The following is a 22,972-nucleotide window of genomic DNA, read 5'->3' as shown; positions in this document are numbered from 1 at the left end:
AGCAATCGAGCGGAACAAGGCGGACCAGGGCCAGGCTCTCCGCATCATTCAACTCACTACCCGGGCTAACTTTAGCTACATGTGCTGAGGGCGAGGAGCACGGCGATCCCTACCGCAACCATGCCGACAGTTACTTTGCCGCCGAAAGAGAACGCTCTGTTCAAGAGGATCCTGGTGAGTTAACGCCGAAGCGCAGTTGAAGCTTTTCCGTTTGACCGGAGCCGGCAGCTGTCGCGTTTAAAGCTCCGGTCCGCGGCTCCCCGTGTCTCGGCTCTTAGCTTTAGCTTCAACCCGTTAGCAAAATGGCATCATTCAATGGGTCAGCTCACCGGCCTGATATGCGCTGTCACTGTAATGCTAACGCACAGCCAGGGTGGTTGTACGTGTCTTTGTTCTTATTCGGTCTGCAGTTACGTTAATTTCGCTTTTTCGTTTGGGGTAAAAGACGGTAAAAGCACACCGGTTTATATTTGAGCCTGCTAGAGTCTGACGTTAGTTACGTTAGGCCCCATCTTGTCAAACACAACATCTCGCTTACACGATGTTAGCTCGCACGCTGGCCTGTAGGCTCACATGCACGTTAGCTGCCAGAGTTGGTGACCGTAGATGGCTCTTTTAAATTTGAGTGTGTTTGTGTTGTTTGTAAAAGCTATCGGGACATTTGTGTCTGATGTGACCCCCGCGTTAACAGCTTTGTCCGCTGGCTTTCTTTTTGACGTTAGCTAATCCGCCGAAGTTGGCTACCTAGTGGATATCAGGGTGAAGCCGTTGGCAGACATTAGCTGCTTGTCAAACGCGCCCTGCCTGTGTGAGAAACGGGGCCTGCGCGCATCGCCAACACCGGCCGAGTCTGGAGTGGTTCATGCTTGTTGATATGAGAGGAAAAGTGACAAAGGACCGGTGCGACCGGGTCAGCAGATCCGTCAGCCAGTCGGCAGCTCCGGGCCTGCTCTGCACTGGCAGGTACAGTAGCTACCACCCAGCCCTGCTTCCATGTTTAGGTCCCCTCGGCTGGGTACTATTTAATGTCAGAGGAATGATCGAACAGGTGTGGAGGAAGACTACTCCTCACTGCTGATGGATGTCTGTCTGCCCGTCTGCCGGTCTCTGTCCACGGGGCAGATTGAACAGTTTTCATCTCCCACGCTGCTGGCTGCAAGTGTGTTGTGTTGCTAAACATGTCTACATGAGCGTCCGCACGCTTTTCCAGGAATGATGTGGAGTACATTGGAGTTTAAAGCGCACACTGGTCCGGGGGAAACAGCATTGTTCTGAAAGGCCAGGGCTCTGTTGGGACTTAGTGGATGTTTATCAGCACATTGTCAGAGAGCTGGCACCCAGCTCCACCTCAGGCAGGGCAAACAAATCTGTGAGGTGAGGCTCATGTTGGAAAAGTTAAGGGCCAACATCACAGGGGAGTTAATAATCTTTAAATCTGCTTGTGTGTCTGCACTCTGAAGTGTTAAAACAGCATAATGTCTTAGAGCAGCCAGTTTCAAAATTGATGCAGAATAGCAGACACACACCAGCTTGTTGTTAATAAGGGCCAGGTGAGATTAGATGTGAAACGATTAGATTTGTCGGTTGATGTAGTTAGAAGTTAATTTTCAGTAACTGAAGATATGCGGGTATCAAACATCTGCTTTTTCCAGCCATTCGAATTCTACAGGTATCTGATCTGTGCTACTTCACATAGATTTTAAACTTTTCCCTGTTTGGATGTTTTGAAGAAAAGGAGAACATGGCAGTACCCGGGGCTCTGGCAACTTTGTTAGGGACACTTTTCTTTTTTTCAAACAGTTTCTGGACTCATTCGTAAATCAGTTAACATTGTCAAGATTGATCTTTGTGTAGTAGGAATATGATATTGAGAATCTAAAGTTTGCTTTCATAGACTGGTTGCACAAATGTGTTATTAGTTGGGCGAGATGAACGCCACTCTTATCTGTGTAAGACCCCACAAACCAAAATTCAATTTCTTAACACACGAGCTCAACAAGCTGGGATGGAGTGAAACAGGCGAGAGTTTAATGTTAGTCTGAGTTCCTACCTGCACATTCTCTTCAGAAATATTGAACATTTTGTGTCACAGTTCTGTCATTAGGCGCAGTTGGGATGTTCACGTTATCCTTCATTATCCTACTTTTTTTTTTTTTTGGCCACTGTTCCAGAATGAAGGCACAGAATTGCACCGTTCATTGCATTGTTTCTTTCAGTGTTTTGTGTAATGAAGTACCTACCTGGCGAGAGGAGTCTTTGCATGGAGCTGTTAAAGTTGGCAGAATTTAGACAGCCTCTCTTCATCCCAGCATGAACAAAACCTGTGTATCAATTGCAGCTCTCTCTGGAGGAGTGTTGCAAATGTATACGTGCAGAATTCAGTTTTATTCTTCCCCTCTGTTATCTTTAATAACCTTGGTAACAGAGAACACACGTCGACTGTAAAGACGTTGTAATCACTCAGCGAGGGTTTGGGCACTCCTTACAGTCCATTAAAAGGTGTTAATCCTCCCCAATCCCAGTGCAGTAGATCACATCATCTGTTTGATTCCCCTGAACTTACTGGTTGCTGCCCCAGTTGCTTCCAGCGTGTTCCGCAGCTGAAAGCCACCGCTCTGACGGACCATTCAACTCTCCCCAACTCGGGGGGCAAGTTATTTTGGGGTGGTACAGAACATGCTGGATAAGTACAGCTAGTGGTTATGATGTTGCCAAGTTTACACTCAATGTATGTGTGTGTGTGTGTGTGTGCGGGTATAATGCAGAGTATGTGTGGCCTTTTCATTTGGCACTTGTGGTAAACATTGCTGACAGGCCATTCATTCTCTTGTCACTCAGCACTTGTGTTTCCAACTGTTGTATGTCAGAGGTGTCAAACTTGATAGAGTAGACTTTGGTTTGGCCAAAGGAAGGTTTTTATTGTCTATTGCAACCTGTGCATGAAATGAACACGCTGCTAAACCAAAATATTTACTCGCTAATTGCATCTTTTGTAGGACGCTTTTGTTTTTTCATCAGGTCGGCCTGTTTCTCTTTTTAAAACTAAAAGACTTGTTGCATTCTTGTATAGAAATGGTGTGTAGAAAATTAAATGAGAGAAATGTTTGACTGTAGATGATCTGATCTGAACTGTTGACAGTGTGTTGTTTCAGTCAGACAGCTTTGAAATTCCCCTCATAAAGATAAAATGTCTAAACATGCGTCTTTAACTCTAGCAGTGTTTGATTTTTCAGCTCTGCAGGTTTGAGCACAAAGCAGAGGGCAGCTTTCCCCTCCAAAGGGACAGGAGGTGTAATTAAAGATCTCCACAATGCCTAAATCTATGCTCGGGTGTCTGGGGGTAGTGAATGATAGAGACTTGGAGGCGGCACTGCCCTGCATGGACCAACCATTAAATCTATCAACAATATCAAGTTGTTGTGTAACAAAATAGTAGTTTTCCGTGCTCAAAGTCTCAGTTTGCTGGGTCAGTGTCTCTGGCTTTGTTCCCTCGTAGTTAGTTCAGCTGTGATAAAACTTGAATGACAAATATTTGATCTAGTAATAACAGGAATGATGGAAATAAGGATCTCCAAGTTCATAGCTGATGAAAGCTATTGAGTGCACGTTCAGTGACTGCTCCCCATTCTGCCGTGGCTCTGGCTTCATACAGAGCTGCTGTATTGCTCAGGTTTTGCACATGGAGATGATTGCATTAATTAATCTGATGGTTCTGTGAGAGGATACATTGTGACAAGGTTGTGCCCCGGACGCGAGTACTGCGTCTGGCTCTGTGTGTATGTGCATGTCTTAATGTGTGTCCAGATTGGTGTCCCTTTGTCCATTACACCCCTGGGCAGGTGGCCTTCTCTCACTCAAACATCTACGTTGCACTGGCACAAGCACTTGGTTTCAGACTGTCCCTTACATGCAACATTCACCCACAGATGACAGAAGATAAAGATGCACCGTGCAGCTGACACTTACTGAAGGGAGATGAGCCCATTACTTCTGTCCTGTGACTCATTCTACCACTTAGTTTGACGCTGTCTTACTTGTCACTTCACATTCGACCTTGGCACCCTAAGAGAAGGTGACATCAACCTTTATTGCCATTAGTAAAGTCTGCAGCATCCTGATGAAAAACCATGTGCTAACTGACATCTTCCCTGTCTCTGTGTAGCGCGCACACGCACACACTATCTTTGCTGGCGATATTTATTGGGTAATGGCACACCCTAGTATGACTTTTGGGCAAACTGTTATGATGTTCACCTGTCAGTAATCGCATGGAGATGCCCTCATTGTCTTGCTCTTTTCTCTCACCGTTGTTCAATTCTCACCATGTAATTATTCTCCCCCTCCTTCCACAGCGATGTTATGAACACAAACAGTACAGAAATGGGCTGAAGTTCTGCAAACAAATCCTGTCCAACCCCAAGTTTGCAGAGCATGGAGGTAAGCAAATGTGTCTGGACGTGTGAGGGATGACGACACGGGAGGGGGGGGGTTTGCGTGATTTAGGCTTAATTGCGTGTGCAGGAATGTATTTCTCATTGTCTCCCGTGTCCCTGCAGAGACCCTGGCCATGAAGGGCTTAACCCTGAACTGTCTGGGTAAGAAAGAAGAAGCTTACGACCTGGTGAGAAGAGGCTTGCGCAACGACCTCAAGAGCCACGTCTGTATCCTCATGTGTCTGCGTGCTGTAAGACAAGACTTTATTTGTGCAAATATGCTAATGCACATATATACATTATTTATGTGAAATATGGAAGGTCAGTGTCACCTTGGACTTGGTGTTATTGCCTATGTGTGAGACATTGTGCAGACCTCCTGTCTATGTAGAATACCGCTCCGCTCCTCTTCTTCCTTCCATCGATCTCTTTCTTCCTTTCTGCACATTCAGCAGGAAAGTGCTTTCACAGCCTAAGCCCTCCTGAAGTCAACATATCTGTGAGCAGACAGCACACGTCAGCTGCTTGCTCTTTGTTTTTTAGCAACAGCTTATACTCATTATTATTGTACTTCACTATTGAACCTGCTGATAATGGTTAAACCCTATTCAACAACTATAACAGCTGAGTTTCACCAGGCAGTTATTTATATTTGGTAAAACGCTCTCCCATATGTAGTGTGTTTTTAATGTATCCAGAGGCAAAGCCCATCTGCTCCCAGGCCAGCTGGTGGGTAAAGAAAACTCTCCCTCAAGGGATCTGGTACTAATATTGCTGGATCTGCCCAAAATCTTAAATGGTTGCTTCAGCAGTAACCCAAGTAATAACACAACAAAATGTCCTAATCTTAATTCATGGTCACATTATCCATTCTTCCCTGGTTTACTCTTTGATCTTTTGTTTGAACTGTCAGAACGTGTTGATAACAGTCCTCTGGCAGCCAACTAGCATGTTAATAGCTTGGTAAAAAGCTAATTATTAAAAACCAAGTGGGCAGTGGTTGTCAAAGAAGAAGAAGAGATTTATTGTCGTTGTTTAAAAGGTTCTCTGAATTTAGCTAATCTTCACTATGAGGAAAAATGGGCAGCCACAACGCAGCACCAGGGGACCAATGTCAGGTCTTAGGCTGATCAAGGGCATTTGCAGGAGTAGGTGTGTTCAGGGCGGTATGGCCGTATGCAAATATGAGATGGGGGTTTTTTTTATACAGAGAGAGGGGGAGAAATGAGAAAGAAAGGGAAAGAAATAGAGAATCAAAGAGAAAGTAAGAGAACTAGAACCATAAAAGAGCCAGGCTTTGTAATGTCCATGTTAATGGGATGACAAACAGAGCGACAGCAGCTAACCACAGCCAGCAAAGGATATGTTGAAATGACACAATGTAATCAGTTTAAGATGGCATCAGTGTTGTGAGTGCGATGATCCTGGGCTGTAGTGAGAGAAAGAAAAGGGGGGGGGGGGGGAGTCACGGGAGAGAAACAAAAAAGGTAGGAAGCCCACCCAAAGTATGCAAACATGTAGGCAGATTTACTTAAATGTAATCATCAACATGAACAGTTTATGATATTGTTATATAACAGCAGAATTCTGCCTCTCCTGTCTCTGTACGCCGATACACTTATTAGTATTTTCTTCCTTCTTAGTAGTTTGATATCATCGGCTTATGTTGAACAGTTTTGGCTGCGTTCCTTAACCCTCTGTGCGGCCCAGGCTGGCACGTATATGGCTTACTGCAGCGCTCGGACAAGAAGTACGACGAAGCCATCAAGTGTTACCGCAATGCTTTGAAGTGGGACAAGGACAACCTGCAGATCCTCCGGGATCTGTCCCTGCTGCAGATCCAGATGCGGGACCTGGAGGGCTACAGGGTGAGGACTGATGGGGGACAGGGGCAGGATGGGGTCTATGTAGTTTTAATTCTTACGCTAAAATGCTTCTGGATTGTCATTACCATGTTATGCTGTTGAAGCTCAGTGCCCTGCTGCAAGACACAGTGTGGAATTTTTTTTTAGTTTACTTTTTATAGAACCATCCAGAGTACTCACACTTTTATCCTCCACTCTCCACTCCGTCGTCCAGGTTGAAGCTTGGCAGTGGATTGGAGAGGACAAAGTGAATTGGCAAGCAAATATCAGGTTGCAGTTAGTCTTCACAATGTGGGACAGGTCCCCTGGGACACAGCTTTGCATTTAGTTCTTATTTAGTGAGAAGTTTGAAATAAGAGTAAAGTATGAATAAATGTCTCCAGCAATGCACAACATGTCCACTTGTTTGATGCTCACCCTGGAGAATCAGAGAGCAGGAACACGGGCAAAGCTCAGCCCTATTTTGACATGTTGGTTCTGATAATTACACGACTGAAGCAATGTGTGTTCTCACTCCTTCTCCCTGAAGGAGACCCGTTATCAGCTGTTGCAGCTGCGTCCGGCTCAGCGGGCCTCCTGGATTGGCTATGCCATCGCCTATCACCTCCTGGAAGACTACGAAATGGCTGCAAAGATCATTGAGGAGTTCAGGAAAACACAACAGGTTGGGCATGATGGCAGCTTAGTGTTTCTGTTTTGTAGCGTACAGGCACAGTATTATGTCACAACACGGAAACCGATCTGAGCCAAAGTAGAAAAAAAAAAATCTGAAACATTTGCGAGCAGATTGCCATGCTGCAGAGAGGAGTGTGTGATGACTAACGGGATTAACTCACTTTTCCTACTCAGCTGTCTGTCATGGTGTACATTGTGTCTGTGCTTTACAACCATTGAGCCCTTTTCCCTCTGCAGGCCAAACTTGGGTGGTGTCTGTCTGTGTGTGCCTCAGTCAAAATTACAATAGAATACTTATTCTCTATCTGGCTGGGGCCTGATAAGACCAGCCTGCTTCCTGTATTTGTGCCATCTAAGCAACACAGAAAGCTTCTGTGAATAGCAAAATACGCATCAGCGCAAAGAATGCAGAGCAGATGCCTGTCTAATAACTTAAATAGTTTCTTGCTGCTGCTCATACAGACTGTTTGTGTGTGTTGGTTTGTCCAGACGTCTCCAGACAAAGTGGACTACGAGTACAGCGAGTTGCTGCTATACCAGAACCAGGTGCTGAGGGAAGCAGGCCTGAACAAGGAGGCCTTGGAACATCTGTCCAACTACGAGAAGCAAATCTGTGACAAACTGGCTGTGGAGGAGACACGAGGTGGGTGGATAAGTTCCCGCCTCAGCTTATGTGTTATAACCCTGAACATTCTTGCCGTACAGCACATTGTCTTTGCCACATCTCATGTTGAATCATATCTAAGAGCAAACAGCAGAAGCACGACAACCCTGTTTAATGGGGATGTTTGCATTTGGAGCCCTATTGTGTACCTGGGGAATGTGAGGAATGATGACTTAGTATCCGTAGTAAACAGTCTGGTCATACATGGTGAGCCCATGTTGAGAACCGCACGCAGGTTGTGCCCAGAAAAGACATACATAAGTTTTTAAAACTTCAAATGCTGACATTAGCCTTATCCTTTCATGAGAGAGATCACATCTCTCCTTGGTGATCTTGTTTCCCAGTTCTACATATTCAAATGTAATTAAGAATGCGGTGTTGGTCAGCCGTGCATACCAATGTGGTGAGAAAAACACAAATTAAGAACAGGCACACACAGTGACAGATGAAGAGATCCCTCACTCTGCTCTTTCCAACACACAACCCAGCGGGTATCCTTGTGCACACACGAAACGCTGAAGTTGCCACGACCAAGGAGGGAACGATACCTTTTCATCCGTCTTGGTGTTTTTGGTTTTTGTCCGTTTGTTTTGACAGCAGGACTACTGAAAGGTTCTGAGCTTGACACTTGGTGGGCATGTTGAGCATGGTCCGTGGAAGTATACATTAAACTTTAAAGGTCTTCCTGGTCCAGGAATCTTTCTTTACCATTGAGATGGAATGGGTTCCGGCATTTATTTTTAATTTTACAAGAAACTTTGAAGCGATCTGAACAAACAAAATGGGCATACAAACCCCAATAGGTGTGATGTGGGTGCAGATCCAGACAAGGATCCAGATCTTGTGAAGTATGCATTCAGACAGGGGTCACATGTATTGAGTTACAGTGAAGTACCAAATGGGGATAGAAACATAAAACTACTGGGCCTCAGCAGAGTAATGTGCTCCGAGTGTCCTTCTAGTTTATACTTGTGTTTATATGAATGCTCAACAGACCTTTACACACTAGTTCTTCTGGATCAAATGCAAGAGTGCAGTTCACAAGTACCTGTAAGCTTGTACAGTATTTTTACATTTCAACTGAATTTGAAGTTCTGGTGACTATTTTGACATGTATTCTGACACTGACGCTCTCCCCTGGTCTTGTTTCTGTAGGAGAGTTGTTCCTGAGGCTGGAGCGTCTGGATGAAGCAACAGAAGTCTACCGTCGCCTGCAGGAGAGAAACCCAGAGAACTGGTCCTACTACCGCGGCCTGGAGAACGCCTTAAAACCCAGTATGAGACGTTCCATCTCAAACACCAGCATCATCCTTTTCCTTGATTATCTGAGACGAATAACGGTGTGCTTGTGTTTTTGTTTTGTAGGCAGCGGAGATGAGAGACAGAAGATCTACGAGGACGCCTGGGAGAAGTTTCCTAAAGGACTGGTCCCTCGCCGGCTGCCCCTCAACTTCCTCTCTGGTGCGGCCAGTAATGTGTCTCTTCCCCTGAAACGTCAACTTTGAAAAACCTCAAATCTAATTTCTGTCCATGTCATCACGATGGAACATCAATGTCTGTTGTTCAGGTTCAGAAGTTTGGCTAAAAGGTTGATGGAAGCATTGCAGGGGAGCTACTCTGATATTTGATCTGTATTTGTCCTGAGTCTGAGGCTCTAACTTTCTGCTGATAGTGGCGTATAATGTGTCCAACTTAATCTGCACATTTTTCCTTTAGTTATTTCTAAGTTTTCAGATGTAGTAACAAACGTCTTATTTTAAGCCATTAAACAAAGTCAATTTTAAATATTGAGGTGGTTTTCAGTTAGAAGAAATAATGGATATCTTAACTCTTTCTTATGCATGTGTCAATCAATGTGACGCAATAATCTGCCATATTGAATGACTGAAAGGAAATGGATGAACAATTGATTAAAAGTCTTCCATCTCCCCTCTCTGCGCTCCAGGTGAGAGGTTCCGGGAGTGTCTGGACAGGTATCTGAGGATGAACTTCAGTAAAGGCTGTCCGCCCGTCTTCACCACCCTCAAATCACTGTACAATGATAAAGAAAAGGTGAGGGCGCCTCACGGAGTTCCGGTCGTCTGATCTGAATCTCTCTAAATCCCCCCCCCTTTTTCTCACTTCCACTTTAACCCAGCTTGCACGGTTTACCACTGATAATGAAGTTCAACTGAAGCAAAGATTGAAGTATAATGAACCGATTTAAAATTCTCATTTGTCCAAACGTCATGCAGCATGTGAGAGGATAAACTTCCTCTCTGTTCTCTCTGCAGGTGGCAATAATAGAGGAGTTGGTCGTCAGCTATGAAACCTCATTAAGAAGCTCTCGAATGTTCAGCCAGAACGGTGAGTAAATGTCCAGTGTTTGGTTGACTGTTGACCGGTTGTGCAGTTAGTTTAGTGTGCACGTTTTTAAACTGATGAACACAGCACGTTCTATTCCTAATTTGAGGAAGCATTTATTGTATCACATGCGTGCGTATGTGTGTTTCCCGCTCGCACTCGTGCAAATATATTCACAACCCTCAAGATGTAACGCACACAATCTGTTACAGATGACGGGAAGGAGGAGCCGCCCACCACGTTGCTCTGGGTGCAGTACTTCCTTGCGCAGCACTACGACATGATCGACCAACAGACGCTGGCTCTGGATTACATCAACGCAGCCATCGAGAGTACTCCTACGCTCATTGAACTCTTCCTCATCAAGGCCAAGATTTACAAGGTAACATTGCCGCGCAGTAGTACATCTGTTGGCACGTAACCTAGTATCGTCCTGGATAGCTGTGCTGTTGACTGACGGCAGTATTGACCCTTTTCACTCTTGCAGCATGCTGGAAACATCAAAGAGGCGGCTCAGTGGATGGATGAGGCTCAGGCTCTGGACACTGCTGACAGATTTATCAACTCCAAGTGCGCCAAGTACATGCTGAAGGCTGGCATGGTCAAAGAGGCAGAGGAGATGTGCTCCAAGTTCACGCGGGTGAGCATGTTGTGTGTGTGTACACAAGCACACACTGAGATCTTACAAGCTGAGAAAAAGAATAGAATGAGAGCAGTAAAGAGAATAGTCCTCCAGCGTGTTTGTAGTTGTGTCTATGGGACAACAGATTCAGCTCAGTTTATAGACTCCAATATGCTTCATCTGACTCGCTGGTCAAGGGGGTTAAACGGAAATGGAAACCACTTTTCCACCGGTTATTTTGGGCATTCTGCAAATTTAAGAAGGGTTACATTTCTCTGGAGTTCTTCTATTACAACATTCTGTCTGCGCTCTGCACGGAGAAATGAATGTCAAACTGCAAATGTTGCAAAAACACGTAGAAGACAAATAATCACTGCTAGTTTATGCCGTCTCCCGTTCAAATGATTAATTGTGTTGACATTACGTAAATACACAGATGTGGAATTCAGAAAAGGTACCTACACATCTGGGCTGGGGGAAGAAGCACACTGCGGCCTTTACAAAGCTGCTGAAATGATTTATTCTTTTTCTTTGTTTGAGTATTTGTATCTTTATTTGATTTCATTCTATAAATATAGTTACTTGACTCTGTTTTTGTTTTGGCTTTATTTTTCTAGGAGGGAGCGTCAGCAGTGGAGAACCTGAATGAAATGCAGTGTATGTGGTTCCAGACAGAGTGTGCACTCGCCTATAAGGCCATGAACAAGTTTGGGGAGGCCCTTAAGAAATGTCATGAGATCGAGAGGGTGAGTTCGTCCCGTCTGCCTTTGTAAATGACTTTGTTGGATACTTGGATTTAGCTGCTGGCTTCCTTTCTCACTCTCCTCTCGCCTCTCTCCCATCAGCATTTTGTAGACATCACAGACGACCAATTTGATTTCCATACCTACTGCATGAGGAAGATGACGCTACGCTCCTACGTGGACCTACTGAAGCTGGAGGACGTGCTGCGAATGCATCCTTTCTACTACAAGGCCGCCATTTCTGCCATCCAGATCTACCTTAGCCTCCATGACAATCCCCTGACCGACGACAGCAAGGAGCTGCAAGCCGACACTGGTGAGGGGCAGAACGTTTGGAACATCAGTGCAGAGAATAGAAGTCATGTAGATGATGATGACTAGGGGAAGTGCCGCACTCAAACCTGGCATTTTATCTGCAGCAAACACAATGTTTACATTTCAAAACGACTTTCACTGTGGATGAAAATGAGACAGGAAATCATAACAATCATCCATTATTCATACCACTTTTCATGCCTCCCTCCTCATCACCTTCCCCTTCCTCTCCTCTTCAGCTACCCTCTCTGACAAGGAGCTGAAGAAGCTCAGAAACAAGCAACGGAGAGCCCAGAAGAAGGCCCAGCTAGAGGAGGAGAAGAAAAATGCTGAGAAGGAGAAGCAGCTTAAGAACCAGAAGAAGAAGAAGGAGGATGATGATGAGGAGATTGGCGGGCCAAAGGAGGAGCTCATTCCAGACAAACTGGTCAAGGTAAGAGTGAGAACAGTGGAGCGAGGGATGAAGGAAGCTAACGATTAAGGTGGTGATGACTTTTCCTTTTTCTCCCCGCCTCTCCCGGTTTACAGGTAGAAAGTCCGCTAGAAGAAGCAGTCAAGTTCCTGACGCCTCTCAAGTACCTGGTCAAAGACAAAATAGACACTCACCTACTAGCCTTTGAGATCTACTTCAGGAAAGGTTGGCATGCACACGTTCATTTGCTTCAATCCACTTTCTAATTAATACTCTGGGCATGTGGACACACTCCTTACATGTACCTGTACATGCTGTATTCAGACTTCCTTGGCATTGATGACGTTACTACTCGCAATTGCTCGTCTGCCTTTGCGTCAGTCAGCCAGGAGGGCAGGCGATGCTTTGCGGGGTTCAGTTCCAAACACAGATGCATATTTCACTGCTGGTCTCCTGAGTGGGAAATGTAACAGCGCTTATGTAACGTCTAAAGAACTGGAGCAGTGGGAGGTTTCTGTCCCCAGCTTTCAGCTCAGCATTTTGCTGCTATATTGTTACCCATTGTAGGTTATCAAACACAACAGCTTCTTCCACCTTACACGGTGTCGCAAAGATGTTCAAGTCCAGTTGTTGACATTCACATCCTATGAGTTTGTGTTTTGTCTCATAACATCATAGCAACATTTCAGCAGCTCAGTGCCTCGCCCCTGCGCTCTGAGGGTTTGGAAGCAGAGTGAGATCAGTGAATTAGCTGTAAATGTTATTTCACAGCACCTTCACCGCAGCGGCATCGGCTTACATATACACACACACATATGCCAGAATCCAAATGATGAATTGGCCTCCTTTTTATATTGAATTTTTTACAGGAATTACACAATTCTACCCATAACTGCCCCCCTGTGTGCACATTTTTAGCGTAATGTTTTCAGAAATTGCAACATTTGCAACTAAGTGGGGTATGCAAGTTTCCAGCCCTGTTCTGTGTGTATTCAGAGGTTATAAATGAGGCCCCAGGTGAGGAAATGCATTCATGCTGTGATTGCTTACAAGAAATTTAAACAAATGGAATGTTTACAATCTGATATACAATCTCAAAATCAAGGTCACTCAACAAGTCAAAGCAAGTCAACTGTTGCGGCAATAGGAGTAGAATGAAAACTTGGTGACTGAACTCCAGTCTGAATGTTGTTCCAGGTCCTCTCCCTCCCTAACGTTCTGTCTCTCCTCTTCAGAGAAATACCTGTTGATGCTCCAGTCAGTGAAGAGAGCACTGGCCATAGATCCAGACCACCCATGGCTACACCAGTGTCTAGTACGCTTCTTCAAAGGAGGTAAGAGGGTCCTCATTCCTACTTGCAGGCTGTTCTAAAATGCTGTCTAAAAGGCTGTTCCTTGTGATCGTTCTTCCCTCTCGCTGTCACATCTCACCCTCTACCTTCTCTGTTTAGTCTCGGAGAGTAAGGAGCTCCCTGAAGTGGTCCGGACGGTGCTGAAGCAGGAGATCACCAGGCTGTTTGGAGACAGCAATGCTAAAAGCTTCAACCAGGCCTACCTCACCAAGCACTCCAACTCCATACCACACCGACTGGCTGGTAAGCCTCTTTCTCACACACACAGGAGGGCTGAGTGATGTCCACATGTTCTGGTTTTGGCATCACAACAATGCTGATATGATAATTGACTTAATTGAAAAATGAGTATCATCTGAAAAGAACATTTTTTTTGAGAAATGTAGTAATACTCATGCATGAATTATAAGCACAGTGTTGTGATTTCTCATTATATTATTTCTTATATAATGATATACCTCAGTGTGTCCAGTCTTCTTAAAGCCCAGCAGAGGGCAGTCACATCTTCCAATTGCACCAAAATGTCCCATGCATCACTCTCCTTCTATTGGATAAACCAAACACACACAATGTCACACACCCGGCTGCACGTGTATATATTCAGTCAAACTCAACGGTTCCTCTACTCTCCCTCCCACAGCTGCTAAGATGATGGCGTATCTGGACTCTTCGACGGAAACAAAGGCAGTGGAGCTGGCCACTGCAATGGATGAGTCACTGAACAATAGAACCATACAGGTACGCCTGCGTGGAAATGTGATATGTTTAGATAGCAGTGGTAAATAACAGGGCATTGATGTCATTTCTGCACAATTCTTTACAGATCTGTACAGATGTCCTGGAGAGTCTCCGGAACGGCGCACTGGGTGACTTCAAGGAGCGAGCAGAGTCGTACCGCGCCGAGTGTCACAAGCTTTACCCTTATACATTAGCTTTCATGCCCCCCGGATACGAGGAAAACACCAAGATCGCCAACGGAGACATGTCCACAGAAGCGGAGGAGCTGGCATACGAGATGTGAGCATGATGCAGTAACGGTGGATGAGAAATGGAATTGGGCCTAGCACGGAGCCTTGTAGAACGCCTGGCAGCCATTTTATAGAGCCATACATGGGGAAGGTGTTCCGTTCTTTGGCTCAACTTAATTTGGTCTGACCTGGCATGGCTTGGCTCTCTCCCACATGGTGAAAATCAGGACTGTGTGTGTGTGAGCATGTGTGTTTGTATGTGCGAGTGGTTGTGTACGTGCGTGGGGAAGAGGGGGGAGGGGGAAGAGCAAGATGACAAAACGGCCATTTTACTTTTTTAATAGTTCTGACAACCACACTGAATATGAAAAACAATTGTTATTGGCAAACTGTTGGGAGAAACTGTGATGGACGGACATGGACTGTCGGTTTCCTTGGAGAACATGACAAACAGTGACAGCAACCACTCAAGTGTGATCCAGTGCTGCTCTGACACACACTGCGTTCCCTCATTTCTAAAAAAAAAAAAGAAAAAGAAAAGAAAAGCAAAATTAAACGATCATAGGACCTAACTGTCACTGGGGAGCGGGGAAGGTGAGCTGACGGGATCTGGTCTCTGTCAGATCTGCAGGAAGCTCGATTGAAAGATGCAGATGGACCCCCCTCCCCCAAGTAGACACTTGAGGACCACAGGTATCTGCCGTAAAGCGCCGGTCTACATGTGGTGGTACAGTGGAGCGGCACAGCACTGAGAAGGTTGCTTCACACGTGAACAGTTTTGAACATGTGTTGGCTGTACTTTCCCAATGGTTCCCGGTCAAACGTTGGCAGATGTAATATACTGTATGTTATGGAGCACCTTGGAGCATCAGCTTGTGTGTCTTAAATGCAGCACAGCACAGAGTTAATTTTGTGCTCGGTTCCAAATACACGGCTTCCCCCTAAACTTTTTACATCGTTCTGATAAACCTAAGCAATACTATACACACACTTTTTCTGTCCATAATGGAACAACAAACCCCTTATTACTGATCACCATTGCTAGAGCGGCTGAATTGGGTTGCACTGAGGCTTTTGACCAAGTTGCTGTTAAGAAATGGTTTAGTCTGCATGGAACACACACAGGCTGCGAGAGTTGATGTGGACAATGAGCCTTCACTACATCCTCCTTCAGAGTGCTCCCCTCCGCCCGTCACACACAGAGCAGGTCAAGTTCAGCAGCGAAGCCCACGGCCCCGAGGTGACACAAGTGACAACTGTGAGCACCGCACATTTGTTTTACTTCACTGTTCCACTTTTTCTCTCTGTCTCCTTTCTCCCCCCCCCCTCTTTTCCTCTCCAATTTGGGTTCTAATGTGAAAGATTAAATCTGAGATGGTGATGTACGATATCTCTGGATTTTTGTATTAAAAACAAACTAAACAAACGATCGACTTTTTGGCATCTGTATATTCGTGTATCTCCCCTCCCCCTCCTCCCCCGCCCCTCTGTAGCTCCGACTTTCTGCTGATTTGCTCCTTGTCACTGTACCAGCAGTCAGGGAAAGCTGACACGAGCATCAAAGCTGCCTGTGCATCACTACTACTACTACTAGGATCAGTTAAGCCTCTGAGTATTATGAGTGAGGTTGTCATAACTATTTGTGGCCTCATTTGTAGTTATTGTATATAAATTGCATTCAGTTTGTAAGTTGAAACACAAATTTTGTTAACAGCCAACTCCAAGCCAGAGATTTGATTAATTTAAGTAATTTCCCTCCAATTTTCTTATATATGAAAAGGGGTTTTTGGTGTTACTGAAGCTCCGTTTAGATTTTTTAAATATATCATTTGTTTTTGAGAAACTTGTACAGAGAATTCTACAATCATGTCAAATAACAGTTACAATTAAAACCATGTTGTCCAATTTGACCCATCTGTCACGCACACACACACACTAAGTGGATCAGATAGAAAGCCAACAGTCCAAATTTAACATTTAACATTTTCAGATAAATGTTCACCATGAAGTTCCAAAACACAAACCAGTACAAAAGTCCTTTTTTGTTTTGATCAGAACCGATGGAATGACATCTTCACTGTCTCTAACTGGATCCGACTGATTTGTGTTACCGTGTCATCACAGGACAGAGATGAAGAGGTTAAACATGTTTAAAAAATGTACAACTTTGCCACTTGTTCCACCAGAATCTGACCCTTGAAGTTGCCATTGGCACACATTAAACTGTATGTAGCTCAGATTGGATCTGTCATCTGTTCACACTCTGGGTTTCCTGCTGGAGTCTTTGGCCCACAGCGGGAGAGATCTCATATGTCACTGAAATAAACAACTGTGTCCATTATTGTTCCTCCAAATGTCCCTGTTTGTGTCTTCAGGCACTTGTGAGCATGTACCTTGACAAAACTAAAGATCCTTCATTTTTTTGAGATGAGTGAGGGGGGATTGTTGTTTTCCCTACTTCATAGTAATTGTTCTCCTTTTTAAGTTTTAAAATTAAACGGTTGTCTATGTCAGGAGGCAAATTCAAAATATACAATGGAATAAAGTCGGGGGTTTTTTATGTAGCTGCATGCTGTGGTAATCTAGCCTTGGTTTGGGGTTGTGTGCTCTGCATATCTCAGCAGAGCGTCAAAAGTGAGCAGAGGTCACAGAGCACGCAGGTTTGACCCCCTGCTCAGAATACACTCCCCCCTCCCCCCCATCAGCGTAATATTGAATTACTGATGGTTGAGGTTCTGTATGTCCACACAAAGTGCCTTACTCCCACTGGCAGCACCTTTGTCTCCCATAGAATAATATAAAAGGTTGCCTCTCAGTTGCACTTCCAGTATTTAAGTTGTAGGACCCAGATTCCACCAGCTGGGCTGGCGTTCACTTTAAACGGCAAGTCCAGAATGGTAAATAAATAAGGAGTCTCCAATGTTCTATAGAGGCTGGGGTACTTTGTTTATATTAAACTACCACATTTTACTAGTTTATGTGCCTAACATAAGTACAGGCTATTTAAGAGTTACGCAATAATACAGGGTGAGGTATTCTGTGATATTAAATTATCAGATCAGTTTGAGTCTTCCTTGTTATGCTTTGGGCGACCTAAATTAGTTTCTAAACTTGTTTCTGATTGGCTGACGGACTAAATTAGTTCCTGAAGTTCTTCCTGGTTGGCTGACAGGTGTGTGTTCCGGCCAGCCGCCACAGAGCACAGAGGAACCGTAACGATATCACTCCACGCTGTTAGTTGAATGCGGTATAAACAAACTCTTGAAAATGAAAGAAAACTTGACACGCTGACATGTCACGTCACGCCTCTCTGATCCCAAATCAGATGTAGTTTCAGTGCAATCAAGCATGTTTTCGTGCCACACACACACTGACATGCGCCGGTTGACCCCCATCCTCCTCCTCATTAACACTCCTCCCATCGCCGCCGCTCTCATGTCACTCCTGACTGGCGATAGTGGAGAAAAGTGTGTAAAGTGTTCCGGGGACTCCGTACTTGTCGGGACCTGTAAGAGTGAGCGTGTGTGTGGGTGGAGTGTGTTCTGCAGACTCACACGATGCCTCTCGGCTCGACTATGGGCGTTTTTCACGAGAGGCCGCCACAAATGGAGTCGTCCCTGGAGTTCTCCAGCTCGATGGGCAGCGTGTCCTCACTGGTGCCCCGCTGCAGGACCTTCAAGGTGGTGGTGATCGGAGACTCCGGTGTGGGGAAGACCTGTCTCACCCACCGACTGTGCGCCGGAGAGTTCCCCCCCAGAGCCGAGGCCACCATCGGGGTGGATTTCCGCGAGAGACCCGTCGATGTTGATGGAGAGAGAATTAAGGTAATGGTTCGGTTAGTAAGTAAAACACTTGAATATGAACACGCACGTTCTGTCCGTCTTAACGCGCAGTTGGAACAGTTTTTAAAGGCCGATAAGTCGAAGTTTTGGGTTTTATTTGTCTTTAAAACGAATGAACCGACAGAACAAACAACGCATGTAAACACAATCAGCAGCCAGCATTTTGGCGTCTTCCTGTCGGATTCCCGTTGAATTTGCAGAGGTTTCATTTGAAAATCTTACTTCTATACTTCTGTATAGATTTATATTTTTTTTTAATAAATAAAGGAGGCAATTAAAAAGAACATGTTAAACAAAGGGGGGAACATAACTACAGAATATAACATTTTAATTTCAGGACAATACTAATAACAATCATTTGCTTTAACTTTAACATTATTATTTTTATTATTTCTGTCATTTCAATGTTGTTTTTACAGTAAATGAACTCCTGCAAATAAAATCGAGAATTTCACTTGAACCTTGTTATGACACAATTGATTTGATCAGCTCTGTTAACAGTGTGAGCCTTGTGTGTTCTTTGTCCCTGGTTTAGGAAATAAGCACATGACAGAGGAAGTGTCAGACTGTGCTGACTGAGCAGTTCTTTGCTGTAAATGTAACTTGAAATTGATCATCTGGGATCATTTGGATACAATAATTGAATTGAATTTTAAAATTGAGGTTAGAGGTTTTAATGTCACCAAATGCAATGTGGTTTTCTAGAAATTGTTGTTGTTGTTGTTTGATATGCTGTTATACTGAAGATGGAGTGACGATGATTTATACCTGATGCATTTTCTGCATGGAAAGTCTGAGGAATCCCCAACAGAGTTATCTGACTTTCTTAAGATCAATGTTTCTAAAGATGAGACTAACCTTAGCCCTAAGTTCCCTATCAGTGATGACAGATAGTGTGTTTGTGTGTGTGTGTGTGTTTGCTGGTATTTCAACATTGATCTTATTCTCCCTCTGTGTCTTCCTCCTGTTAACTTCCTCTTTGACATATTGTGTTTCCTCAAACCCTTTTTTCTCACTTATACTCTCCTCCTCCTCAAACCTAGTCAAGTCAACTTTATTTCTATAGCCCAATATCACATAGAATGTCTCAAAGGGCTTTACAGGCCCAGAACATCAGGGAAATTAACCGACCCCACTCAAAGCTCTCTAGGTAGACGAGGAAGAACTCCAGATAAAACCTTCATGTATAAGTAAGAAAGGAAGAAACCTTGGGGAAAGGCAATTCCAAGAGAGATTCCCCCTCCACCAATAACTGGGTGTGCAAGGAAGAGAGAGAGACAGAGAGAATGATTCAAGCACACTACAGTGCAGTCCTGTCAGTGAGAGTTAGGGGGAGCACTCCAGGTAAGATGGTGATGTTGTGTGTGCTGCTGCTCCGTCTCTCAGCTTCTACCTCTCCCAGACTCTCACTCTCTCCTTGCCTCCCTTGCCTCCCATCAGCTCCAGTTGTGGGACACAGCAGGACAGGAGCGCTTCCGCAAATCCATGGTGCAGCACTATTACCGTAACGTCAACGCCGTGCTCTTCGTCTACGACGTCACCTGCCCGGCAAGTTTCATCGGCCTGACTGCCTGGATGGAAGAGTGCAGGCAGAACGCTCTGGGCCAGGAGATCCCCAGGTAAGGCCTCCATCTTCACCTCCAAGCAGTGTGTATGAGTTTCACGTGGAAGCCAAATACAAAACAATATGAACTAGACTTGCAGGACTAGCACATATTCTTACATGTATTCTTTTAACCTTTCGTTATGACACAACTTCCCCCTCCTCTTCAGGTTCCTGGTGGGCACAAAGTGTGACCTCCGTGACCCCTCCAGAGCAGAGCAGCAGGTGTGCCAGCAGCAGGCCATCAGCTTCGCCAAGGCCCACCGCATGACTTTTTTCGAGACGTCTGCCAAGAACCCGCCGAACGGACGAGCGAGCGGTCGAGGTGGACGCCGACGGTTAAGTGTGAAGGAGGCGTCCTATCAGCAGAATAAGGTGGAAGACATCGGCGTGGCTGTGGCTGCAAAGCTGAAGAGACAGAAGAAGACAACCGTGGCAGCAAACACCACAGCGTACAACGACTCCATTAGCATCTCAGCAAGGAAAGGGGCAGAGAAAGACGCGTGGAACTGCTGCTGAGACAGTGTGTGTGTGTGTGTGTGTGTGTGTGTGTGTGTGTGTGTGTGTGTGTGTGTGTGTGTGTGTGTGTGTGTGTGTGTGTGTGTGTGTGTGTGTGTGTGTGTGTGTGTGTGTGTGTGTGTGTGTGTGTGTGTGTGTGTGTGTGTGTGTGTGTGTGTGTGTGTGTGTGTGTGCAACAACGCAACAATGCAAATCTTTTACATTATGTAATATCATTGTCGTCAGTATTTATACTCTTAGATATTTGATACATCCCAATAAGAAATGTTGTGTATATTTGTGATCTTATCATTTAGATGCTAAATAAAAGGTTGAATGTAAAGTGAAGTGTTGAAAGACTCGATGTCCTCATTGTGTGAGCTTTGTTCACAGTCACACTACAGTGTTTTAGTGTAACAATCGATTCGATCAATCAAACAGTGGAGCAGGGACCGACCCTCATGTTTCACACAAACAAGTACTTCTACTCAGTATTTAGAGTTTGTTAAGTTGTTTTTATTTCTTATACATGACTATTTGAGGAGCTGACTTCACTCACTTTCAGTTCCACCTTCCTGTTTCCCTAAACTGTATATTCTATATGAAGATGTGATTCAGCAGAGTTTACATGTGGCCATTAATAATTGGTCACAACAGGACAAACGCACACAACGAGATACAACGAGTCCGCTCAGACAAAATGGAACAGCAGTCATGCACTGGTCTTGTGCATTAAACAGTGTGGGTGTTGGAAATTGTGTCATGTGTGTGGTGATGGTGTGTGTGTTTGTCTAAAAGGATGATTCATAGGCTGTCACATGTTGAGGGCAAACCTCTCCTCTTCAGTGGGTTAGACTCGGATATTGCAGGACAAGAGGCGCTGGCAACAGATGCAGGTGACACAATGGTGCAACATTCACCAGCCAACCGGCAGACGTAAGACTGAACCCAGGAAAGAATACAGCGTCTGAGGAAGAGGAGGGTGAAGAGGACAAACATCTTCCTTAAGTGTTTCTATGTTTTATTGTGACAGAAATCTGTTCTCCAGGTAGCCGAACAATAGAGTTTCTCCCATCAAGTACATGCAAAGATAAGATGACTCAGACCATTCTACAGCATGTCATACATACATTGCACATACTTCCTACAATACTTGTGAAATGACTCATTGTTTTGACCTCAAACTTCAGATCTTAGACCACCAACAAGTCAGGGAAACTTACCTAACCAGGACAGCAGAGGTCACAGCCACAGTACTGGTGCTGTACTGTAAATGTAGTTAGGTAGAAGTATAAGTGACTGTTTAAGAGTCAGCAGAAATTTAGAAATTTGAAACTAAAGATCAACTCAGCAGTTCTGAAGTTTATGTTTGAGACTCTGTGATGACTGATTTAAAGCATGGAGAGGTCACACTATGATACTAAAACTAAGAATAATAATAATAATAATAATCAAACATCTTGCTCCAATAGGTCGTTTTAGGTTTGTGACAGTGCCCTTCGGTATTTCAAAGACAGGGGGCGCTGGAAACACTGAGCCGTGACCTCTGGCTCCAGCTCCTCCACAACCTTCAACATGTTAACCTTTGTTAAGAGTTAAATTGTTTCTGCTTGAGAAGCGATTCGTCTAAACCACGTTCCTGGCAAAAGAATTTAAACTCGGGCAGACACCATGGACAGCTGTCAATGATGAACATGAGGAAAGTCCTAATATCACACAGGCCCCACTTTGATAACCTCCAAGGTGGAACAACCCAACAGCCCAACAGTGGGGAGTTTAACCGACATCTGCAAAGAAAGAATTGGCCAAAACACAAACATATTAACATATAGTTCCCTTTTCTTTTAATTATACAGTCATTAACAGGATTAACATTAAAACATAACCGTTATTCCTTAGAAACAATATATGCAACACATGATTCCAGTGTCCCTCCCCCCTGTGTCACATGGTACACACAGGAAGTATAAACACAGGTGTATTTGATTGTAGACTCTTTTGCTTCTTTTAAACCAGAGCACAGGTGGTTAACACGTAAGTCAGTGCTTCACAATACTTCACTGCCGTGTGTGTGTGTTGGCAGTGTGTAAAGTGCAGACATCATGGCCGTGCCGCTGTGTCCTGCTCCTGCTCATGTGTGTCTCATGCATTGTGAAGGACAAGCATGGCTGCAAAGAAACTGCAGGCTCATGATTCCTCTGAAGTTGCACAAACACAAACATGAATTTCCTTCATTCCCTGGACAACCTGGTTGAATATGAGAAGCTCACATCGACTTCAGTAGCTCCATCAACAGATTGTGTTCATTGTCCCCTGAAAATAAGGGGATATTCATGAACACCCCCCCTGTTTGTCAATGTTCTTGCCTCATTTGTGAATAAACATGTCAGGCTGTACTTTTGCCCCTTTTGTGTTTCTTTCTCTCTTTTCTAATCATATCTAAAGTACTTAGCACAAACATTTGTATTCAAATATAGATTAAAAAAAGGTGAGAAGTAACTTCATATATTAATTCATAGACACATTCAGATTTCACAGTTAACATGAAATAAGCACATTTTCTTCCATGTTCCTTAATTTAATTGAGCTATTTTGAACACATGGGAATCTCTAAAAGTGGATATTGATTGTGTTTTC

At 44.5% G+C, this 22,972-nt stretch overlaps 2 protein-coding genes across 2 annotated transcripts; both read left to right on the top strand.

Annotated features, from left to right (window-relative positions):
* On the top strand, positions 1-16,733 carry naa15b (N-alpha-acetyltransferase 15, NatA auxiliary subunit b). Its single transcript, XM_076145391.1, has 20 exons — positions 1-174; positions 4,353-4,437; positions 4,557-4,661; positions 6,144-6,301; positions 6,828-6,962; positions 7,463-7,616; positions 8,793-8,912; positions 9,003-9,098; positions 9,583-9,689; positions 9,911-9,983; positions 10,193-10,362; positions 10,468-10,620; positions 11,220-11,348; positions 11,448-11,661; positions 11,900-12,093; positions 12,189-12,297; positions 13,308-13,406; positions 13,524-13,667; positions 14,065-14,162; positions 14,248-16,733. The coding sequence occupies exons 1-20, from the start codon at positions 121-123 to the stop codon at positions 14,443-14,445; spliced, it is 2,595 nt and encodes an 864-aa protein (XP_076001506.1). The 5' UTR covers positions 1-120; the 3' UTR covers positions 14,446-16,733.
* Positions 16,734-17,781: 1,048 nt separating this feature from the next.
* On the top strand, positions 17,782-20,459 carry LOC142994722 (ras-related protein Rab-33B-like). Its single transcript, XM_076145547.1, has 3 exons — positions 17,782-18,216; positions 19,675-19,853; positions 20,008-20,459. Exons 1-3 carry the CDS (start codon positions 17,950-17,952, stop codon positions 20,354-20,356), a joined length of 795 nt encoding a protein of 264 aa, XP_076001662.1. The 5' UTR covers positions 17,782-17,949; the 3' UTR covers positions 20,357-20,459.
* Positions 20,460-22,972: the final 2,513 nt, after the last annotated feature.

Source organism: Genypterus blacodes, unplaced genomic scaffold (genome assembly GCF_046128005.1).
Source record: "Genypterus blacodes isolate CSIRO-AG114 ecotype Tasmania unplaced genomic scaffold, CSIRO-AGI_Gbla_v1 ptg000030l_1, whole genome shotgun sequence".
NCBI classification, from domain to species: Eukaryota; Metazoa; Chordata; class Actinopteri; order Ophidiiformes; family Ophidiidae; genus Genypterus; species Genypterus blacodes.
Note: the sequence above shows the minus strand (reverse complement) of the source record. Positions and strands in the feature narration are given on the sequence as shown.

Excerpts from the sequence above, each read along its gene's own strand:
- naa15b (XM_076145391.1), top strand. The coding sequence starts at position 121 with ATGCCGACAGTTACTTTGCCGCCGAAAGAGAACGCTCTGTTCAAGAGG. Across the intron at positions 4,662-6,143 it reads CGACCTCAAGAGCCACGTCT|GCTGGCACGTATATGGCTTA; the intron begins GTATCCTCATGT and ends TGTGCGGCCCAG. Across the intron at positions 10,363-10,467 it reads TCAAGGCCAAGATTTACAAG|CATGCTGGAAACATCAAAGA; the intron begins GTAACATTGCCG and ends TCACTCTTGCAG.
- LOC142994722 (XM_076145547.1), top strand. The coding sequence starts at position 17,950 with ATGCCTCTCGGCTCGACTATGGGCGTTTTTCACGAGAGGCCGCCACAA. Across the intron at positions 18,217-19,674 it reads TTGATGGAGAGAGAATTAAG|CTCCAGTTGTGGGACACAGC; the intron begins GTAATGGTTCGG and ends GCCTCCCATCAG. Across the intron at positions 19,854-20,007 it reads CTGGGCCAGGAGATCCCCAG|GTTCCTGGTGGGCACAAAGT; the intron begins GTAAGGCCTCCA and ends CCTCCTCTTCAG.